The sequence below is a fragment of the Anas platyrhynchos genome, chromosome 2 (genome assembly GCF_047663525.1).
Source record: "Anas platyrhynchos isolate ZD024472 breed Pekin duck chromosome 2, IASCAAS_PekinDuck_T2T, whole genome shotgun sequence".
Classification (NCBI taxonomy): domain Eukaryota; kingdom Metazoa; phylum Chordata; class Aves; order Anseriformes; family Anatidae; genus Anas; species Anas platyrhynchos.
The window spans coordinates 44838880-44855900 of record NC_092588.1 but is presented as its reverse complement, the minus strand read 5'-3'; the positions used below and the strand labels follow the sequence as shown (position 1 = coordinate 44855900).

The 17021-nt window shown below is 36.6% G+C and overlaps 1 protein-coding gene across 3 annotated transcripts in view; it reads left to right on the top strand.

Annotated features, from left to right (window-relative positions):
* Positions 1-17021, top strand: part of LOC101793831 (ras-related protein Rab-10) — a 30197-nt gene that overhangs the window by 12684 nt on the left and 492 nt on the right. Inside the window, exons 4-6 of one of the 3 annotated variants that reach the window (XM_027452173.3) lie at positions 2928-3017; positions 8299-8400; positions 8748-16551. In XM_027452173.3, coding sequence (XP_027307974.1) covers positions 2928-3017; positions 8299-8400; positions 8748-8861 — 306 coding nt within the window. In that variant the 3' untranslated portion in view covers positions 8862-16551. Of the gene's footprint in view, positions 1-2927; positions 3018-8298; positions 8401-8747; positions 16552-17021 lie in introns of those variants that run through there. The other 2 variants (XM_021271443.4, XM_038174003.2) reach the window with 2 other exon arrangements.

Genomic DNA, 17021 nt, shown 5'->3' with positions numbered 1-17021 from the left:
TTGTGGCTATGGTGCTGCTCCCTCATGTGGCCACCCAACACAGCAGCTGGCAAGCAGCAGCCTGACTCCAGCTTTTGCCAAAACCTGGTGACTCCAAACTCTTCCAAACTAGTCAAAACACTTGGTTGTTCAATAAATCTCACAACTTCAAATTTTGGAGAAAAATAGGGTGTTGGTGTAGCCTTTTTGGACATTAAATACACATATATATATATATATAGGCTAGGTTTTCTCCAAGTTTGTACTTTTTTAATTTGAATTTTCAGTGGAATATAAACTTTGAAATGTTAAAAGCAGAATAAAAACTGAGAGTCAACCAAAACTCTGGATGTATTTTTGAAATACCAAGGCAAAACACTTTTTTTTTCACTGCTCAAAAAAAGAAATTTGCTCTTTTTTTTTTTCTTCTTTTTGCCTTGATTAAATTTTGATAGTACTTTTCCATGACATGGGAGAAATGCTTCCTGACGACGTTAGCTGGCTTACATAATAGCATCTTAACAACTGTAAAATAATCATCCTCTTTTTAGCTATAGATTTTGCATTTGCAAGGCTTATTCCTACGCTATAAATAAAAGAGGATGAAAATACACAGTGAGCTTTTAGAAGCACTGAAGAGCCACATTTTTGGCCGATGGAAATCAGTGTACCTCTGCAGTTTTTATGCCAACTGAGCACATGGTCAAGCTTCTGCCTACTCATATTGAGGTATTTTTTTAAGACTTCATCTGCACAATCAGTTTTCAAAATTTAAAATGAAGGTAATTTTGGTTTATACCCTTTAGTTTTCTAAAATGAAGAAACTTCAAGATGTTAACTTTAAAAAAAATCCAGTCAAAGTGAAAATTCATAATGAAATTGTATTAATGTAGAAATATAGTTATTTATGAAAGTAAATACTGAAAGGCCTGGCATTTAGACCCTTCAGATGTTTTTATTATTTGAAATTGTATAGAAAGAACATTTCCACTTTAAAAAGTTGTGCTGTTTGTGCAGAAATACACAACAGGATGGATTTCATGTTTTTGTACAGAAAGGATGCTAGCATTTTCTTTTGACCTTTTGCTTCAGAGTGAAGTCAAATGTCACTGGTAAAACCCTCAGCTGCATACAGCCTTCTTTCAAATAAAAAGTTGATTACATGATGAGATTAAATTGTCTATTTACCCTATTTTAAGGACTGATGTATGCAATTTTATGTAGGAGAACCATTCACCTTAATGAGTAAAGCTCCAGCGCATTCTGGAACAGCCAACATTTTGGTCTATTAATCCAGGTTAGACTGATTCATTATTTTTGGCCTGTACTTTATACTCTTATGATGAGCTTACTTCATTTTAATACTGCATTGTCTTGAACATCAGCTGTGGTTATGAAATGAGATTAGCTGACTCTAAAATGAGAGTGAATTAAAAAAGTGAAATGGTGTTCCTTAATAATAAATTGTGCCCACTGCTGTACTCTTCAAATGAGGCAACTTAGTTGTAAAAGAGAGGGAAAAAAAAAAGACAAAAAATAACGATTCTGTCATCCTTTAATGAATAGAGATTTTTCTTTAAATTTCTCTATTGGGGGTACTTGTGTCCATGTGCAGTTGTGAGTGCTCAGGGGAAGAGGGTTGTCTGTGCCTGTTTTTGTCTTATGGTACAGATTCTGAGAATCGTGGTTGTGAATGCTCGAAGTGTTTGGCTTCTTCTGATACCGGAATTGTAGTGCAGCTGTAATGATGAATTATCAGTGTTCTCTTGTTGTTGCTTATTTGGAGATGAGGCATCTTCTGTCACATTGGGTAGGTGAATATACTTGCATATATACCTGTTCCTTTCAGTCTTTCCACAGAAAAAATTTCAAGCTATGAGCTTGTTTTAATCCTCTCTGAAAGAGATAGAGACACCCTACAGCTTTATTAGTATTATAAAAATTAAGAATTTATTAGAGATCAGAGATTTAATCAGCATCCTTGTAGAGAGATCTGTAGCATGAGATCAAACTATTTCAATCATCAGAGGAGCTGTGAGAGCATTTACTTTCAGAATATGTCATGGGATCAGATCACATGTGCATTGCCCCTAGACTAAGACCCTCAGCTTCCTCCATTTAAACATCAAAAGTGGTTTTAAATACTGTGTTTTTCACAACAATTGTCAGTTTGCAATTTCCACATTCTGTTGCTGAACTGTTCCGTTTCCCTGTCATTATTCCAGTCATGTAGAGTTACAATGGCTTATCTTAAAATAACACTGATGTAAAGCATCCAGAGTCATCATGTACGTAACTGGATTAGTGGAACGAAGGATGGAGACAAGGTCAAAAAGCTAGATTTTTCTTCCTTCTGAAATCAATGAGGTTTTAAAATTTTTACTTCATTAAAAATCTATTGCCTTCTTCTGAGTGTCTTGGAATAATCAAACTTTTATGTTGAGTTTGAGCACCTTGAATGTAATTTTACTGTCTGTGTGCAAAAGTGAAGTACAGAGAGGTGCTCTTTCAGGTGCAGCAAATTCTTTCCTTTTTTCCCTTTGAGTGCCAGATGTAGACCTGACTAACATGCTAATCCATGAACCCGTTACTTCAGGGAGGGCAGTGTCTGTGACTTTGGGGCATTTCCAGTCACTTTAAAACCTCAAGATCAAGCATTCATCAGAAGACAGCACCCACGCACCATATACTTTATACCATATTGAAAGATGTTCCAAGTTATGCCCTGTGCTTGTAAACGGCTTTTCTCTGCTCTGTGCAGTCTTGATGTTTTCCTCAGAATCCTGTGAACTCATGAAAAATGTTTCCACAGATGAAAAGGTCAGGACAGAATTTAGCCTTTACTTTCAAGGGAATAGTGTTGAAGGTTAGTGTGAGTTGAAGGTGAAAGGTTTACGTTGTTTGCTTTTTTCCTAACATGACACTTACTAATGCTGGTTCTCTTTCAGAAAGCAGGTGATGAAGTGGACGTAATACTGTTGGGCAACAAGTGTGATAAGGAGTCTGAACGTGTAGTTCCAAAACGTAAAGGAGAAAAGGTATCATTGATCATTGGTGCTTTCTTCCACTGAGTATCTTAGTATGTGACTATGAACTACTGCACTGAAAGTGATATAAGGCTCCTGGGTTCCAAAAACTCTGTTAGAAATAGCTCCAGAAGAACAATGTTATTGGTTGTGTTTTGTGTTTTTTTTTTTGTTTTTTTTTTAATATACGTACAGAAATTCATTAAAGATCTCCTAGTTGCTCTCTTCAGAATACTCATTCTTATTTTAAAAGTTAAAATGAACTTAAATAGTTTCAGGCATTATGGTAGAAATTGTATTTTTCAAATTATATTTACAAAGATTTTAGAATCTACATTTCCAGAGCACTGTTGTAATGTGGAATGCTAAAATATAATGCATAGTACATTCTGCATCATTTTTATAGTACCTGATGTACTTATCAATGATTTTTTGCTACAGTCTGACTGTAAAGAGCTATTCTGGCAGCCCGTGCACTGTGATCTTCATTGTTTATAAATAGCTCTAAATAATACTGTACGGATACATTTAGGGGACATCCAGCTACCCTCCTAGTTCTAAGTGCGTGGGTTGTACAGCTGAGATTATAGTTTAATTATAGTATAATGTAGTTTAAACTATAGAAGAACTGGTAAGTGGGGAGTACTGTTTTAAAGGTGATGGCAAATGACCATCACTGAGAACCTGTGAGGAAATCCAGGAGGCATGCAGTGGCAGAAGAAACTGTGCTGCTGACTTAATGTTGCAGTTTAGTTTGGAGTATATACCAGTAATTTTTCCAACTGAAAATTGTAGTCATCTGTTGTACGTATGTTGGAACAAACCCTTCTACTATGCATTTAGGCACAGTGAGTCAGCAGGTTATACTGTGTTTGAGGAAAAGAACACTGATAATTTCTTGCCAATTATATAATTACAGATTAAGAAACTTTAAAAAATAGCATAAGGTATACTGTATCTGTGTACACGGAATAAGGTTGCTGAAAAATACATGTATACTCTAACTCAAGGAATGCACTGTCAGAAGTCTGAAGGCTCACTGGATGCATGTGCACAAGAGGGCAGTATTAGGGTTTTGCATATGGTATTAACAATGACTTTTTCTGACTTCTGCATCCTTAACGATGCAATCAAAATTTCTCTTAATGCAGTCTTTTTGTTGAGAAACAAGTCATTACCCCCTCACCACTGTGTCTGCTTTCCAGATTTCTCCTGTGTTCTGAGGCAGCTCTTCAGTTATACTATTTTTCTTTTAATGTGATGTTAAAATGCTAGAGAATCTGACTGAGCTAGCTGGAGAAAGATTGCATTAGCAGAGGGTAAGCTAATATCCTTCTCTCATTCCAAGGAAGGAAATACCATATTAAGAGGGGAAAATGGTTTAATGCAAACTCTGCCACATAATAATTCGCACTTATATATTTCATATTGCCCTGTGAGTATAAGCTGTAAGCATTGTTCTGCTCAGAATCTTGCACAGATCAAAGGATTCTCTGGGAATTTTACCATGGATTTTGGCATTTCCGTAACAAGCTGTCATAACTGAGTGGTCATGGTATGCCCGTGTAAAAACTAATTTAATACAGAGAAATTATATTTTTAAAGCTTGTTTTTGTAATTGTATCATTTTGGTCACTCATAAATTGACATACTTAAATTTAACACTATGAAGTATTTTCTTAGATTAATAACTTTTATTTATTCATTTTGAGAAAAGTTTGAATTCAACCTTTTTGGGGCTCCTCCTCCAATTCCCCTCTTCCCCAAACCAATACCATTATTTTTCTCTTTGAAAAATAAGTAAAAAAGATGAAAGTTACATAATTTGGTAGAATGTGCCCATTTTTCTTGTCACATCTTTCTAACAGAAATAGACAACTGTGTTTGCTTGTTTGTTTTGCTTTTTGCTCTTCATGTGCCTGACTTCAAAATTGATTTTACAGGTAAATATGCATGAAAAAAAATACTCCACAGTGCTAGGAATATTACAGACAAATCTCTGTGATTCAACACTAAGAAATCATAGCAGCATTTTACTAGGAATTACCATATTTTTAGTTAAAAGAAATTAGCAGTTGGAATTAAACTTAGCTTTGGAAAAGATACTGGCAATTAGTTATTTGCTTGTTTGTTTATTTATTTATTTTGTGAGACATAAGCTTATTTCACTTGAGATCTCCAAACTGTTTTCAAGGATGATATAAAATAATGTTTCCAAGTAGCATTATCACCGTCAGTTTGGTATTTAGTTTTATTTACAGATCTATTCAAGATATTTCTGAAGGTTAAAAAAAAAAAAAAAAAGGTAATTCTTAGAGTGTGCCTTTCCAGGTTGTTTGAGGTAGATTAGCCAAAGCTTATACTTACTGCTGCATTAATACTGGACTGATGGTGTGGTTTTCTTTTTTTTTCATTTATGTACATTTGTAGACAACTTGCTTGCCACTATACTTAGTAGAATTGGAATAATACATACATTAATGCATACATTTGTGGAGTCTCCCTCTTTGGAGATACTCAAAAGCCATTTGGACATGGTCCTGTGCAACCTACTCTAGATGGCCCTGCTTCAGCAAGGAGGTTTGACCAGATGACCTCTAGAGGTCCCTTCCAACCTCAGCCATTCTGTGATTCTCTGATTAATCTTCTCTATTTGGTGTTCTTTGTTCATTCTTCTTGATTTATTAAGTCCTTATCCAACCATTTAAAGGACAAGGAGGTGATCTGAAATGTTCAACAGAGGGCAAATCCTCTGAGCCACCCTGATTGCCTTTTATGATACCAGGAAATGAGGATGTGGATAAGGGAATAGCAGTGGTTTTGATATATTTTGAATTTAATAAGGCTTTTGTCACTTCCTCACGTGGCATTCTCACTTGGAAGCTAGGAAATGTGGGCTAGATGCAAAAGGTAGTAATTGAGGGTGATTGGTAGTAACGAGCAGAGTACATCACAGGTCTGTGGTGGGACTCTGGTTGTTCAACATCTACATCAGTGATCTGATGACAGAAGGAGATTCACATGTGATGTGAGATTTAGGGTTGTGACCGGCACACCAAATGGTAGAACTTCAATTCTCTAGGACCCTGATGAAATTCAGTACAGAGAAGTACAAAGGTTGCCACCTGGAAGGGAATAGTCGCAGGCATCAGTACAAGCAGGGAGTGATTGCCTGAATTACAGCCCTGCTGCAGAGCACTGACAGCGTATAATGAACAGAGCTCAAATAAAAGTCAGTGGTATCCTCGCATTGCAAAAAAAGCATGCTAGACTACAGTTAGGAGGATAATGGATGGCAGATCTGGAGAAATTATTACCCCTGTCTTTTTAGTGCTGGCAAGACCACATGGAATGTTGTGTCAGTTTGGGCTCCCCCGTTTCAAGAATGATGCTGAGATAGTGGAGAAGGTCAGACAAATAACTGAGGTCCAGTGGAAGCAATGCATGAGAGCTGAGGGAGCTGGGTAAAGAGGATGCTGAGGAGCAGTTACTGGTCTACAGCAATTGACGTGTAGTTAAAAGGGCGGCTGAAAAGGACTCTTCTGAATACTGGCAGACTGAAGCAAATGGCAATGGACACAGATCTTGGCTTGGGAAGTTCAGGTTGGAGATGAGGAGAACCAATTTCACTAAAAGGGTGGTCTAGTCATGGAAGAGCGTCCCAGAAAACTTGCAGAATCTCCATCCTTGGGGGATTTCAAGGGTCAGATAAGCAAAGCTATGGTTGACCCTGTGTTATATGGGCAGTAGTCCCATTTCATGTGGGGTTATCTTTCCAAGTGATTTCTGTGATTCAACGATTCAAATGGTGTGCATTTACCAGTGTTTCTACATAGGTAGACTCTAGATGTCTATTACATGACACAAGAAAGAGTAAAGGGATATTTAATAGTAGAACCCATGTACTTTATAAATTTTGAAGCAGTCTTCCCCATTTTATTAGCCCAGCATTTTAACTACCTGTGTTTTTCCTTATGAACCATAATGAATCATTGTTTACCATTGACACTTGCTAACAGTAATGTGATCTTAATTTTTTGTTAATTTTTTGTTGTTAATTTTTTGTTGCTGCAGTATCTAAAACTGTTCATTGCAGTCAGCAGGAGTTTCGAATCTCTCATGAAGCAGTCTGTTTTAAGAAACAGAAATGTTCTTCATTTTCAAAATTATATTTCATTACAGTATTTTGGAAAATAAACCATTTGCTAACCTTTTTCCACCTTTAAAATAGTCTTTATTATATCATTACTAAAATTCTGCACTTCAATTCTTACGCCTTCATGCCTTATTTTTGAATTTTTGTAAGTTAGCTCTAGAGCCCATTGAAAACAATCATAACTGCCAGTATTAGACTTTTTATCTTAATGAAGAACATTACAAATAAATTAAGTGGTCAGTAATTACAGGATTTTGTATACATTATAAGCAGTAGGAGTATTTTCTTTCACTGGGATTGCCTTCTCCAGATGTGTAGTGAGAGATTTTTCATTGCAAAGGGAATAAAATAGGCCTCCTACTACGTTTTTTGTTTTTTTTTTCTGGCAGATATTCTCAACTTAGCCTCCTCCCATGGTCAGCTGTTTTTCTCCATGTATTTGGCAGTATAAATTAGAAGAAGTTCAGGACCTTAAAAAGCTATGAATTTTGTAGTTCATTTTTCCTCATGCCAATATGTATCCATCCAGCTGTAAGCGAGGTATGCTGGAATTAAGGTGACACAAGTAAATTAAATAAAATTAACCAACATAATATCTGTACTGTAGATTTATTCTAAGTATTTTCTTGGTTCTCCTATTACCATAATATATTTTCACATACACATCAGTTCTTTGTATGTCTGTTATCTGTGTGCTTTTCTGCCTCTTTAGTGAAATGCTACATCTCTTTTTTTATTTCATCATGACTGTTTTTATACATATTTGTCACATTTTTATCTATCCTTTTCTGCAGGCATTCCATTAATTTCCTCTAAATAATTGCCTAGGAGATGATTCATTTTCCAAATCAGTCAAAACATTGAGAAGAGACCCACTACAGTTTGTTCTTATTTACAAGATAGATTGAAAAGTTGTTTTGAAAATAGAGAAATTTAAGAAGACTGATTTAAGACTTACCTGAAATTTATGAAATGAGAATGAATACAGTGTACTTCACTGAGCTGACATTTGCTTAATATTTATATAACATGTTAGAAACTGTCAGAAGCATTTACATATCTATTGCTATTGGCATCAGTAAATATTTTATTTTTTCCTAAAGACTCTTTATCCTGTTGCCTACATTTGTTTTTCAGCTTGCTTGGGAACATGGGATTCACTTTTTTGAAACCAGTGCCAAAGATAACGTGAACATTGAGGATGCATTTTCACTCTTGACTAAGGAGATACTGGAAAAGGTAGGCTGAGCAGAAAGAAAAGGGGAGATCGGGTAAACAAGATTGTAAACACAGGATAGCTTTAGCGAAGCACAACCAGGACTGTTTTTGCATTATGTAGTTGTATTTGGGGGGATCCTGTAACTGTAGACATATGGGGAGGATATGGGGAAGAAGAATTGTGGGAGGAGAGAACAGAAGAAGAAGGAAACATGTACAATATTGTTCAAGGAGAAGATGGAAATTCAGGAAATCTGCATTAGTGGTTTTCCTTCCCACCGTTTCCTTCAAGAGAAGCATTAATACTGGAGGGGGGGGTTACACTGTAGTTCCACTTCTGTACCAGGAAGATCCATTTTTTTCTGTAGGTTTCCTCAGAATGTGCATACTGTGAAGAGGTCACATGTAGATGGACAAAGCAGACCTTTTATGTACAGCAATCAAATGTTTTATCCAAAGATCATAGCTGTTTGTTTGGATAATTTACACTAGTGCTTTTGAAGATCTTAGAACTTAAAAGATTTGAGTTAATTAGTGGTAGAATCAATATTGTAGCTGTCAGAGTTGGCATCTCTAACCACTTAGCTTGTGTTGGTGTAAAGGTCCTTGCTACTCAGAGTTGCCATACAAAACTCTTTTGTAGGACTGAATTATTGTTAATTAGCTATGAAAATGTTTTGCATTGCAATTTATTTTTAGACAGTAGAATATTATTTTAGACATTAATGGATGTTCTTCATGCAATGCATTATCATTGCCATTCATCACCAATATTAGTTATACAAAACTAGCCTTCCATTCCGAATACTCTTGAAGGCATAATAAAGATAAATGAGCAAAATTACTGACAAAGTCACAAGTTGCAGTGTTTTGATTAAATAGCCATAGGGGATGGTCAGAATAATAGCTCAGGGCTGCACTGCTTCTAAATCAAGGTCCTGTCCTACTATACAATAACACAAGCTGTTGGTGTTTTTTTTGTTTGTTTGTTTTTGTTTTGTTTTGTTTTTAAAATACATTATTTTGACTCCCTTAGCATGAAAATGAAACGCAACTGCCAAATATCATTTAGAAGAGGAGAATGGCAGGTCTTTGAATAGCTGACAAAAAGTCTCAAGATATCTTTGAATTTCTTGTGAATGAAAAAGACACTTTCTACTGTAAATAAATAGTATATTTGTTAGTATGCAGCATGAAAGATACAAAGCAATAGCTATGATCATAACTGCTGCAAAGACAAATATCTGCAAAGCTAACATTTCTGCATATTGCATTTGGATAAGATCTGAGACAGTTCTCTGCAGCATGCAGAAAAGGTGTTTGGGTATTTCTCACTCCAAGATTGTCTACATTCATTATACTTTAGTTGTAATTTTAGTATTCCTACTAATCTTCATGAAAATCCACGGCTATTATAGTGTGGACATGCAAACAAATTCAGACCATTGTACTCCAGCATGGCTTGAATTAGAACTGCTTGAAAATACAATTGTACAGTCTGTGTACACGTGTTTGGAAAATATCTCCATGAGAATTTGTCAAGTTTGTCTGTAGTAACATTTTGCTCCATCTAGAAATGTTTGCAATCCCTGATGGGGCCTCACTTGCCATTACTTTGGTGTGTCATTTGTTATTTGTAGTGAAAGACATTTGTTGATTTAAACAAGGACTCCTTTAGCCCAATTGGTTTTGCCACTGGCCTGATAAGAAAGAATTCACAGGGAAAAAATAAATAAATCTACCATACAGTCTCATCACGGTTTTCAGGTTCAACAAAATAATTTGCTTGTTCACAAAACTGTGAAATCTGAATGTACTACTTGAATTTTAACTTCCTCTAACTGATGAAATTTTGGAGAAGGAAAAATGTGCTAGGAGGTGTGACTAGTAGCTGTGAAAAATGACATGATAGCTGCCAGTCTGAGATTTCAGTCATACATCCATTCTGCAATGCTAAAAAACATAGTTGCTGATTGTAAAAAGGAGATAAATCATTGCACAGTATTTTGGCCCAAGACACATATACCTGAGGTAGCATCGTATTGGGCCTTGCTTACTTCTGTGGTAGGACCATCTGTCCCAGACTGATGAGATGCTTCAGTGGAAGCATGCCGTTGCTTTACCAGAAAACTTGTTTGAAGGAGCTCTCTTAAAAAGTCTAGTATGGCCATGTCTTTTGGAAGTGGGCTTAGGCCATTCAGAAGTAAGACAGGCAGGCAGGCAGACAATAGACCATTTTCAGATCCATTGTAATAGGCTACATTAATCTTGGGAAATCTAGGATTTTCTGTATACATTCTTGTTCACCATCTACAATCTAGGCATTTCTTTATTAACTAGTTATATAGCAAATACACATGTAGATGGGGAAGATCAATGTCTGGAAATGTAGAGGTCATATAGAAGTAATGAGCTTCTTGATTCTCTTGAAATTTAGAACAAGTTGCAGTTCGAAGGAGTTCCCAATTAAATTTATATATATATATACATTAAAATGTGACAGACCTAAAGGGCAGATTTATATTGTCATTATTTTGTCCTACATTTTCCTATTCGTAGAGTGTGGATTTAAGCCTACAGACTACTTACATAAGACCATGCTATGTCTTCTTTTGTGGCTTTACTTTTATGTGGTTTAGGGGAGGGAGAAGACTTCCATGTCCCAGTGATTCATATAGCTAAAGCACTGGTCAACTTTTCAGATATTTATAATCCATGAAAAACATTCTCTGATGAGTTTCAAACCCACAGCTCTAATTTGCATGGAAAATCTCATTAAAACAATCAGATATTATTTGAAAGCTTACGTTGGTTCCAGGTGTGGAGTCATGACATATTTTTGAGAATAGTTAACTCAGTTTTCAATCGTTCTCAGTTAATAAACATAAAAACATAGAGTCATAGAAACATAGAACAGCTTGGATTGGAAGGGACCTTAAAGATCATCTAGTTCCAAACCCCAAATAATAACTGATTTGATTGTATTGGAAAGGCTGTAGTGGAAACAAATGTTAATGGCACTTACAACTTATTCCAGAGGTTTGCTTAGACATGTTGACAAATAACTTTTATTGTTATTATTCACAATTCTTGCAAGTTTAAGATTTGCCTAAACCTGCTTATTAATTGATGACAGCTGTTCCTTAACAGTGCTTCAGGTTGCCAGTGAACTATTTGTACCTGTGAGTCAGTCCTCAAAAAACAACCAAACCCCCCAAATACCACCCAGAATGCAGTTAGCGTTTGCGCTTTTGTGTTGTTTGGTTTCATGGCTGATGAGCAGTACTCTCTACAACTAGCTTTTAAAAAAATGTAACAAGCCTTTGTGTTTCTGTCTTTGTGGGTGTGGTGGTTGGTATTTTTCTAAACTAGGAGCAGAAGGATGGAAACTGTATTCAACAAAAAGAAAAGAAAAAAAATGCAGTTCTGGCTCTTTTCTGAAGACTGCTATAAAACTATCTGAAACTTATGTTCTGCCTACATCCCAAAATCGATCAACTGCTAAGATTGTTTTAATGTTATATTAAATAAATACATATCTTCTGAGCACAAAACAGCCAAAACCCATTTAAGAACTTTCCTTGTGCTGTTGAGGTTAACACGGTAAGTGTAACAGTTAGATGTAATTTGAGATGAATATTCAAAGATGGTGGGCCTCAACTCTATTCTTCCTTGATCTCTTTAGTTTCCTTTCCAAGGCAACAAGATTTTTGAGATTATACTTCCTTGAAAATAAGGTGCTGGGTGAAGGAGAGTCAGAGCACTCTGTAGAAAGAAGGTCTTCGGCAATAGTTCATACAGTATTAGACAGAGGTAACTACACAGAGAGAGACTGAAAAATGCTTTGACCAGCTACTCCAGCTGGAGCTCGCATTGTAGATATCAAATATAATTCAGTGCAGGACACAAATCCATAGGAAATCAGGCTTCATTATTGCTGAGATTCTGGGAATTGTTAGTGTGTCCTAAAGATCCCTGTGTCTCAAGCAGTGCACATTCAGTGTTTACTTATTATCCTTAGTCATGCATGAAGCCCAAGGCTTTATTTACCCTTTATTTATCTTGTACTGACCACAGAATATTAATTTCTTTGTGAGGTTTTTCATAATGCTCTTAATGCTGTATTCGAGATCTATTTTAGATTTTTATCTTCCTAACCTTCTTAGTAACAGTAGGTAGTATATTCAGCATTGCACACATGGGAACCATGGTACAGATATTAAAGCAAAAAGGATAAATGGTACCAACTCACATAGCATTGGAGCAATGTAAGGACTAATTTTGCTCTACACCTACTTTAATTCAAAAAGGTCTGTTCTGAACATCGAATGAGCCAGATATTCTTCTGGAAACAGTAACATGTAATTAGGTCATGTGAATCAAATGTTGAGTCTTAATCTCTGGATCTTAATCATAATGTTTGAGCATATAGGATGAGATTCATCTTAGTGAGCAACCTTAGGCAGTTGAAATGACTAGTCTGATGTAGTCTAGAATCATGGAGTCACGGAAAGGGTTGGGTTGGAAGGGACCATAAAGATCCCCTAGGTCCAACACCCCTGCCATGGGCAGGGACACCTCCCACTAGACCAGGTTGCTCAAAGGCCAAATCATCTATATTCAATGGAATGAAATACGTCTTCAGATATAATTGTGTTCTGGAGGTGCCTTTCTATCTACATTGAGGACTTTGTAGAGGACTCTGTATCACAACCTTTATGGTTTCATATGATTGAAGTTAAATTCAAGTAAACCAAAGTAAAGTTACACAGTTGGCTTACTTCTGGAATTTGTTGCTTCTGCAAGATCATGACTTTGCAACCTGATTGCTCTCTTAAATAGGGCTTTTGATGTTGGATGATATTAATCCTTACACAGATATCAGTAGGGTTGGGGTTTCTTAGAGTAACAGCATAGTTGTCTTCTTAAGCTTGTGAAATAATTGCAGTACAATGTTGTTAGAGTCTATGTGTTATTAACAGAAGAGGGAGATAGAGATCCACACTTTGCCAGTGGATTAGATGTGTCCTGGACATTGTGGAATAGTAGGATTTGGGAACAAGGACTTCCATTCCCATCTCTTGAAGGTGTTCTGCAGCAGTGGAATCCCATTGTGTCTTATCCTCCCTTGGTCCTCTCCTACTTCTGTCCCTGCCCCAACACTGATTACTCTCCCTGCTAACGTATCTCCAGCTCTTGCTGATACTGCTTGTGCCCTTCCTGTTGGGAGATGACTGTTCTGAATTTTGAACAAGCAATTTCAAATCTAGAATTGCAGAAAAGACAGGTTAAAGAGACAGTAGGACAGATCTTAACAACTGAGCTCTCTCTTTCGGCTGTGTAGGTGCGGAAGTCCCATGAAGTTCATTGCACAAGGTCCTCTGCTATGCTTTGCCAATCTTTGTCAGAATTTCAAGAAGTTACAGTAATAGTAACTTCAATTGCAGTCCCTTCTGTGTATCACAGAATCACAGAATCATCTAGGCTGGAAGAGACCTCCAAGCTCACTTAGTCCAACCTCTAACCTAACACTAACCAGTCCTCCACTAAACCATATCACTAAGCTCTACATCTAAACGTCTTTTAAAGACCTCCAGTGATGGTGACTCCACCACTTCCCTGGGCAGCACATTCCAATGCCTAACAACCCTCCCAGTAAAGAAGTTTTTCTTAATATCCAACCAAACCCCCTCCTCCCCTCCCCCCGGCGCAATTTTAGCCCATTCCCCCTTGTCCTTGTTTCTCTAAAGCCAATAGTTTTCCAGCAGACACACTAGAGGCAATGAAATGTTGAAAAATGTTATCATTCTTCAAACCCATGGTGAACCCCGTCTCCAAAATACCTAAATAAGCATAAAAATATCAAGAACTGGTGCCAAGAGTAGGGGAATCCAACTTGTTTTAGCACTGTTAATCTGAGCAGATTTCCAGCAAGGTCAGGTACTGTAAGTCAGTGAGTGGTACAACCTCTGCTTAGAGTGAGTGAGGAGAGACAGATGGCTGCGGGCAGCACCTGATTATGCCTGATTTTCTCCACTGATTCAGCAGTGAGCTCAAAACACTTAAACAGATGCCTGTCTGTTGGGTGAGACATGTCTGCTATGGTATTTAGCAGGAAAAACTAGTATTTTGTACCAGTAGGTTTCAATGTCTTACTGAAATCACTGTGGAGTAGAATGGCGTCTGTTTCTTTGGTGGTATGTTCGAAAGTTTGTTCTGCCCAAGATGCTGCAGCAGAACCTTGAGCTTCTTGATACCACTTTGGTTATTCTCACCTTTTCACTGTTTTCTGCTGTTTGTTGGCTGCCTTGTAGGGAAGTGAGTTTCAACAGGCTGAGCTGAAATGTGATCTAGGAGGATGTATTGAGAGGGAGGGAGCCCAGAGCAAGGAATGTTGCTTGCCTTGTTCTCTGAGATGGGGGAAATTTGCATACCTGCCCTCCTTAATTTGAGGAGGGTGCCGCACCTCTCACAGAGATTGACTGGATCTCAGCACTACGCAGGACTACTGTCTCTGCTTCAGCTCCTCATGCAGGACTCGTATCTCTTCGGGTTATGAATATGTACTTTTAAAATGTGTGCCTAGCACATTTGCTTAAATGAATCCCAAGCTTGTCTGCTTGATGAAGATCTTTTACGAGTCTTATCAAACTGAAGTGATCCTTAAAGTCTTCAACATTTCAATGACTTTTAAAACAAAATTGTCACCTCTTCTTTATTGGTGGAGAGGCCATTCTTGTCTTTCTGTCCTGGATAATTTGTTGATTAACTACTATCAGGTAATGATTTTACAGGTGGTATGAACAATTTCATTGTGAAATAGGTTTCAACATTATTAATCACCTGAGGATCCTTGCTGTACATATTACTGGCCACCCAAAAGTACTATCCAGCAGTACAGTATTTGCAAATAAGCATTTTCAGTGTTTAAGGAATATGCAAATCACTGCCCTTTAACTGAAAGCATGAAGTTAGATAGAACCCTCAACGCTTCAAAATTATCTGTTTCCTCTAAAGTTAAATAAGTGAAACTTGAATAGTAGAATTGTTCAAATATTTACTTTTCTGGAACACTCTTACTACCTAGACTGATTTTTTTCTTGCAAAGAGAAAGGTGTAAAATGAAACCTCCTTAGCTGTTATCTTCCAGATCTTTTTTTCTCCCTATCTTATCTCTGAACCAGAGTGGTGTCATGTTCTTGAGGTGACAAGTTTATGGTTAGTTACATTAGTTTCTGCCTTGCTCCTTCTTTTGAAAAGGATTTCATACTTTACAGTCTACACATGAAAACTCTCAAATACATTCTCCACCTAGCACAAGACCTAATCGCCACTGTGTGTATTCAAGCAACCTACATAGCAGAAAACAACAAAAAAAAATCATGCATCTTCTCTGGAATTTTAGTTAGTGTTAAATATTCTCAGCTATAGGGGAATAGTACTTATTTTAATATGAGGAAACTTTTTTTTCCCCCTCATTTTGATTCAATTAAATAATTTTAGGTGGACTTTTCTGGATATGGTCAGCCTGCTCTGTGACACTGTATGTGGAATTTCTGGATTGTAAATCATGATTGCCATTGTCTTACATGATGCGATTTTTTTTCTTCTTCCTTTTTTTCCTGTTCTTTGAATTTCATGAATTCCAGCTCAGATATCTGTCCTTTCTGGAACCTTCTTGTTATTGTGAGAAATGGTTGTTTATGGCTGTTGAGTTTGGTTTGAGAGAGGAATGCAGTGATTCCAGTGGTTGCGCTTACTTCTCTGTATATCATTATACACTGGGTAAACCTGCCAAGAAGCATACAGCAGAATGGCAAATAGAAAAGTTTGGACTTTTCTTTTTTCAAAGCATGTGACAGTAATCTCAATGTCTTTGTCCATGAGTTCAGGATTCAATATTCATATTTTTAGAGTCCAAAGTTGCAACATTTACTAGTACTCTATTGCACAACTGGTTTTGATTGTTTCTCTGGTCAGCACTAATTATCTAGTTAAGTTTATTGCCGAAAGGAAGAGTGCTGGTTTTGCTGATTTTATTTTTTTAAATCTGCTTTTGCAATCTGTAAATAAATGTTTTACAAGGGTGGAGTGCTATTTTGATACTTCGATCCTGATAAAGACTAGGTTGCTTCCATTTGGAGCCATTTCTGTTTGTGTTTTTTTTTTGTTTTTTTTTTTTTTTTAAAAAAAGCAGAAGTAACAAAGTAGAGAACTGTAGTGAATTTCATAAACCAGTTCAATACCATTTTTGACAAATAATAATCTATGCCTTTTTCTAATGAGTACTGTTGATCCATATTTCCCTATTCCTTTCAATTGGATTTTTGCACCTCATGCTCAATACTTCAAAGATTAGGGTAGTTAACACCAAATCAGTGAAAATTAGTGCAGTCAACAGAAGAACCTGTACCTCTTAAACAATTCACGTGAGTAAAAATTTACAGGATCAGCTCATATGGTATGTAGTGTCTCCTCAAAAGATGTTTTCTATCCTCTGTCACCTTCAGAATAAGAAGAGACCTTTGAGGCAGCTATAGAATTTAAATACATCGAGCTGTGACTTGCATGGGCATCAGTCTCCCTCTAATTTATTAGAAAACTCCAATCTTTTATTTAAACATTTAAAGGAAAAATATATC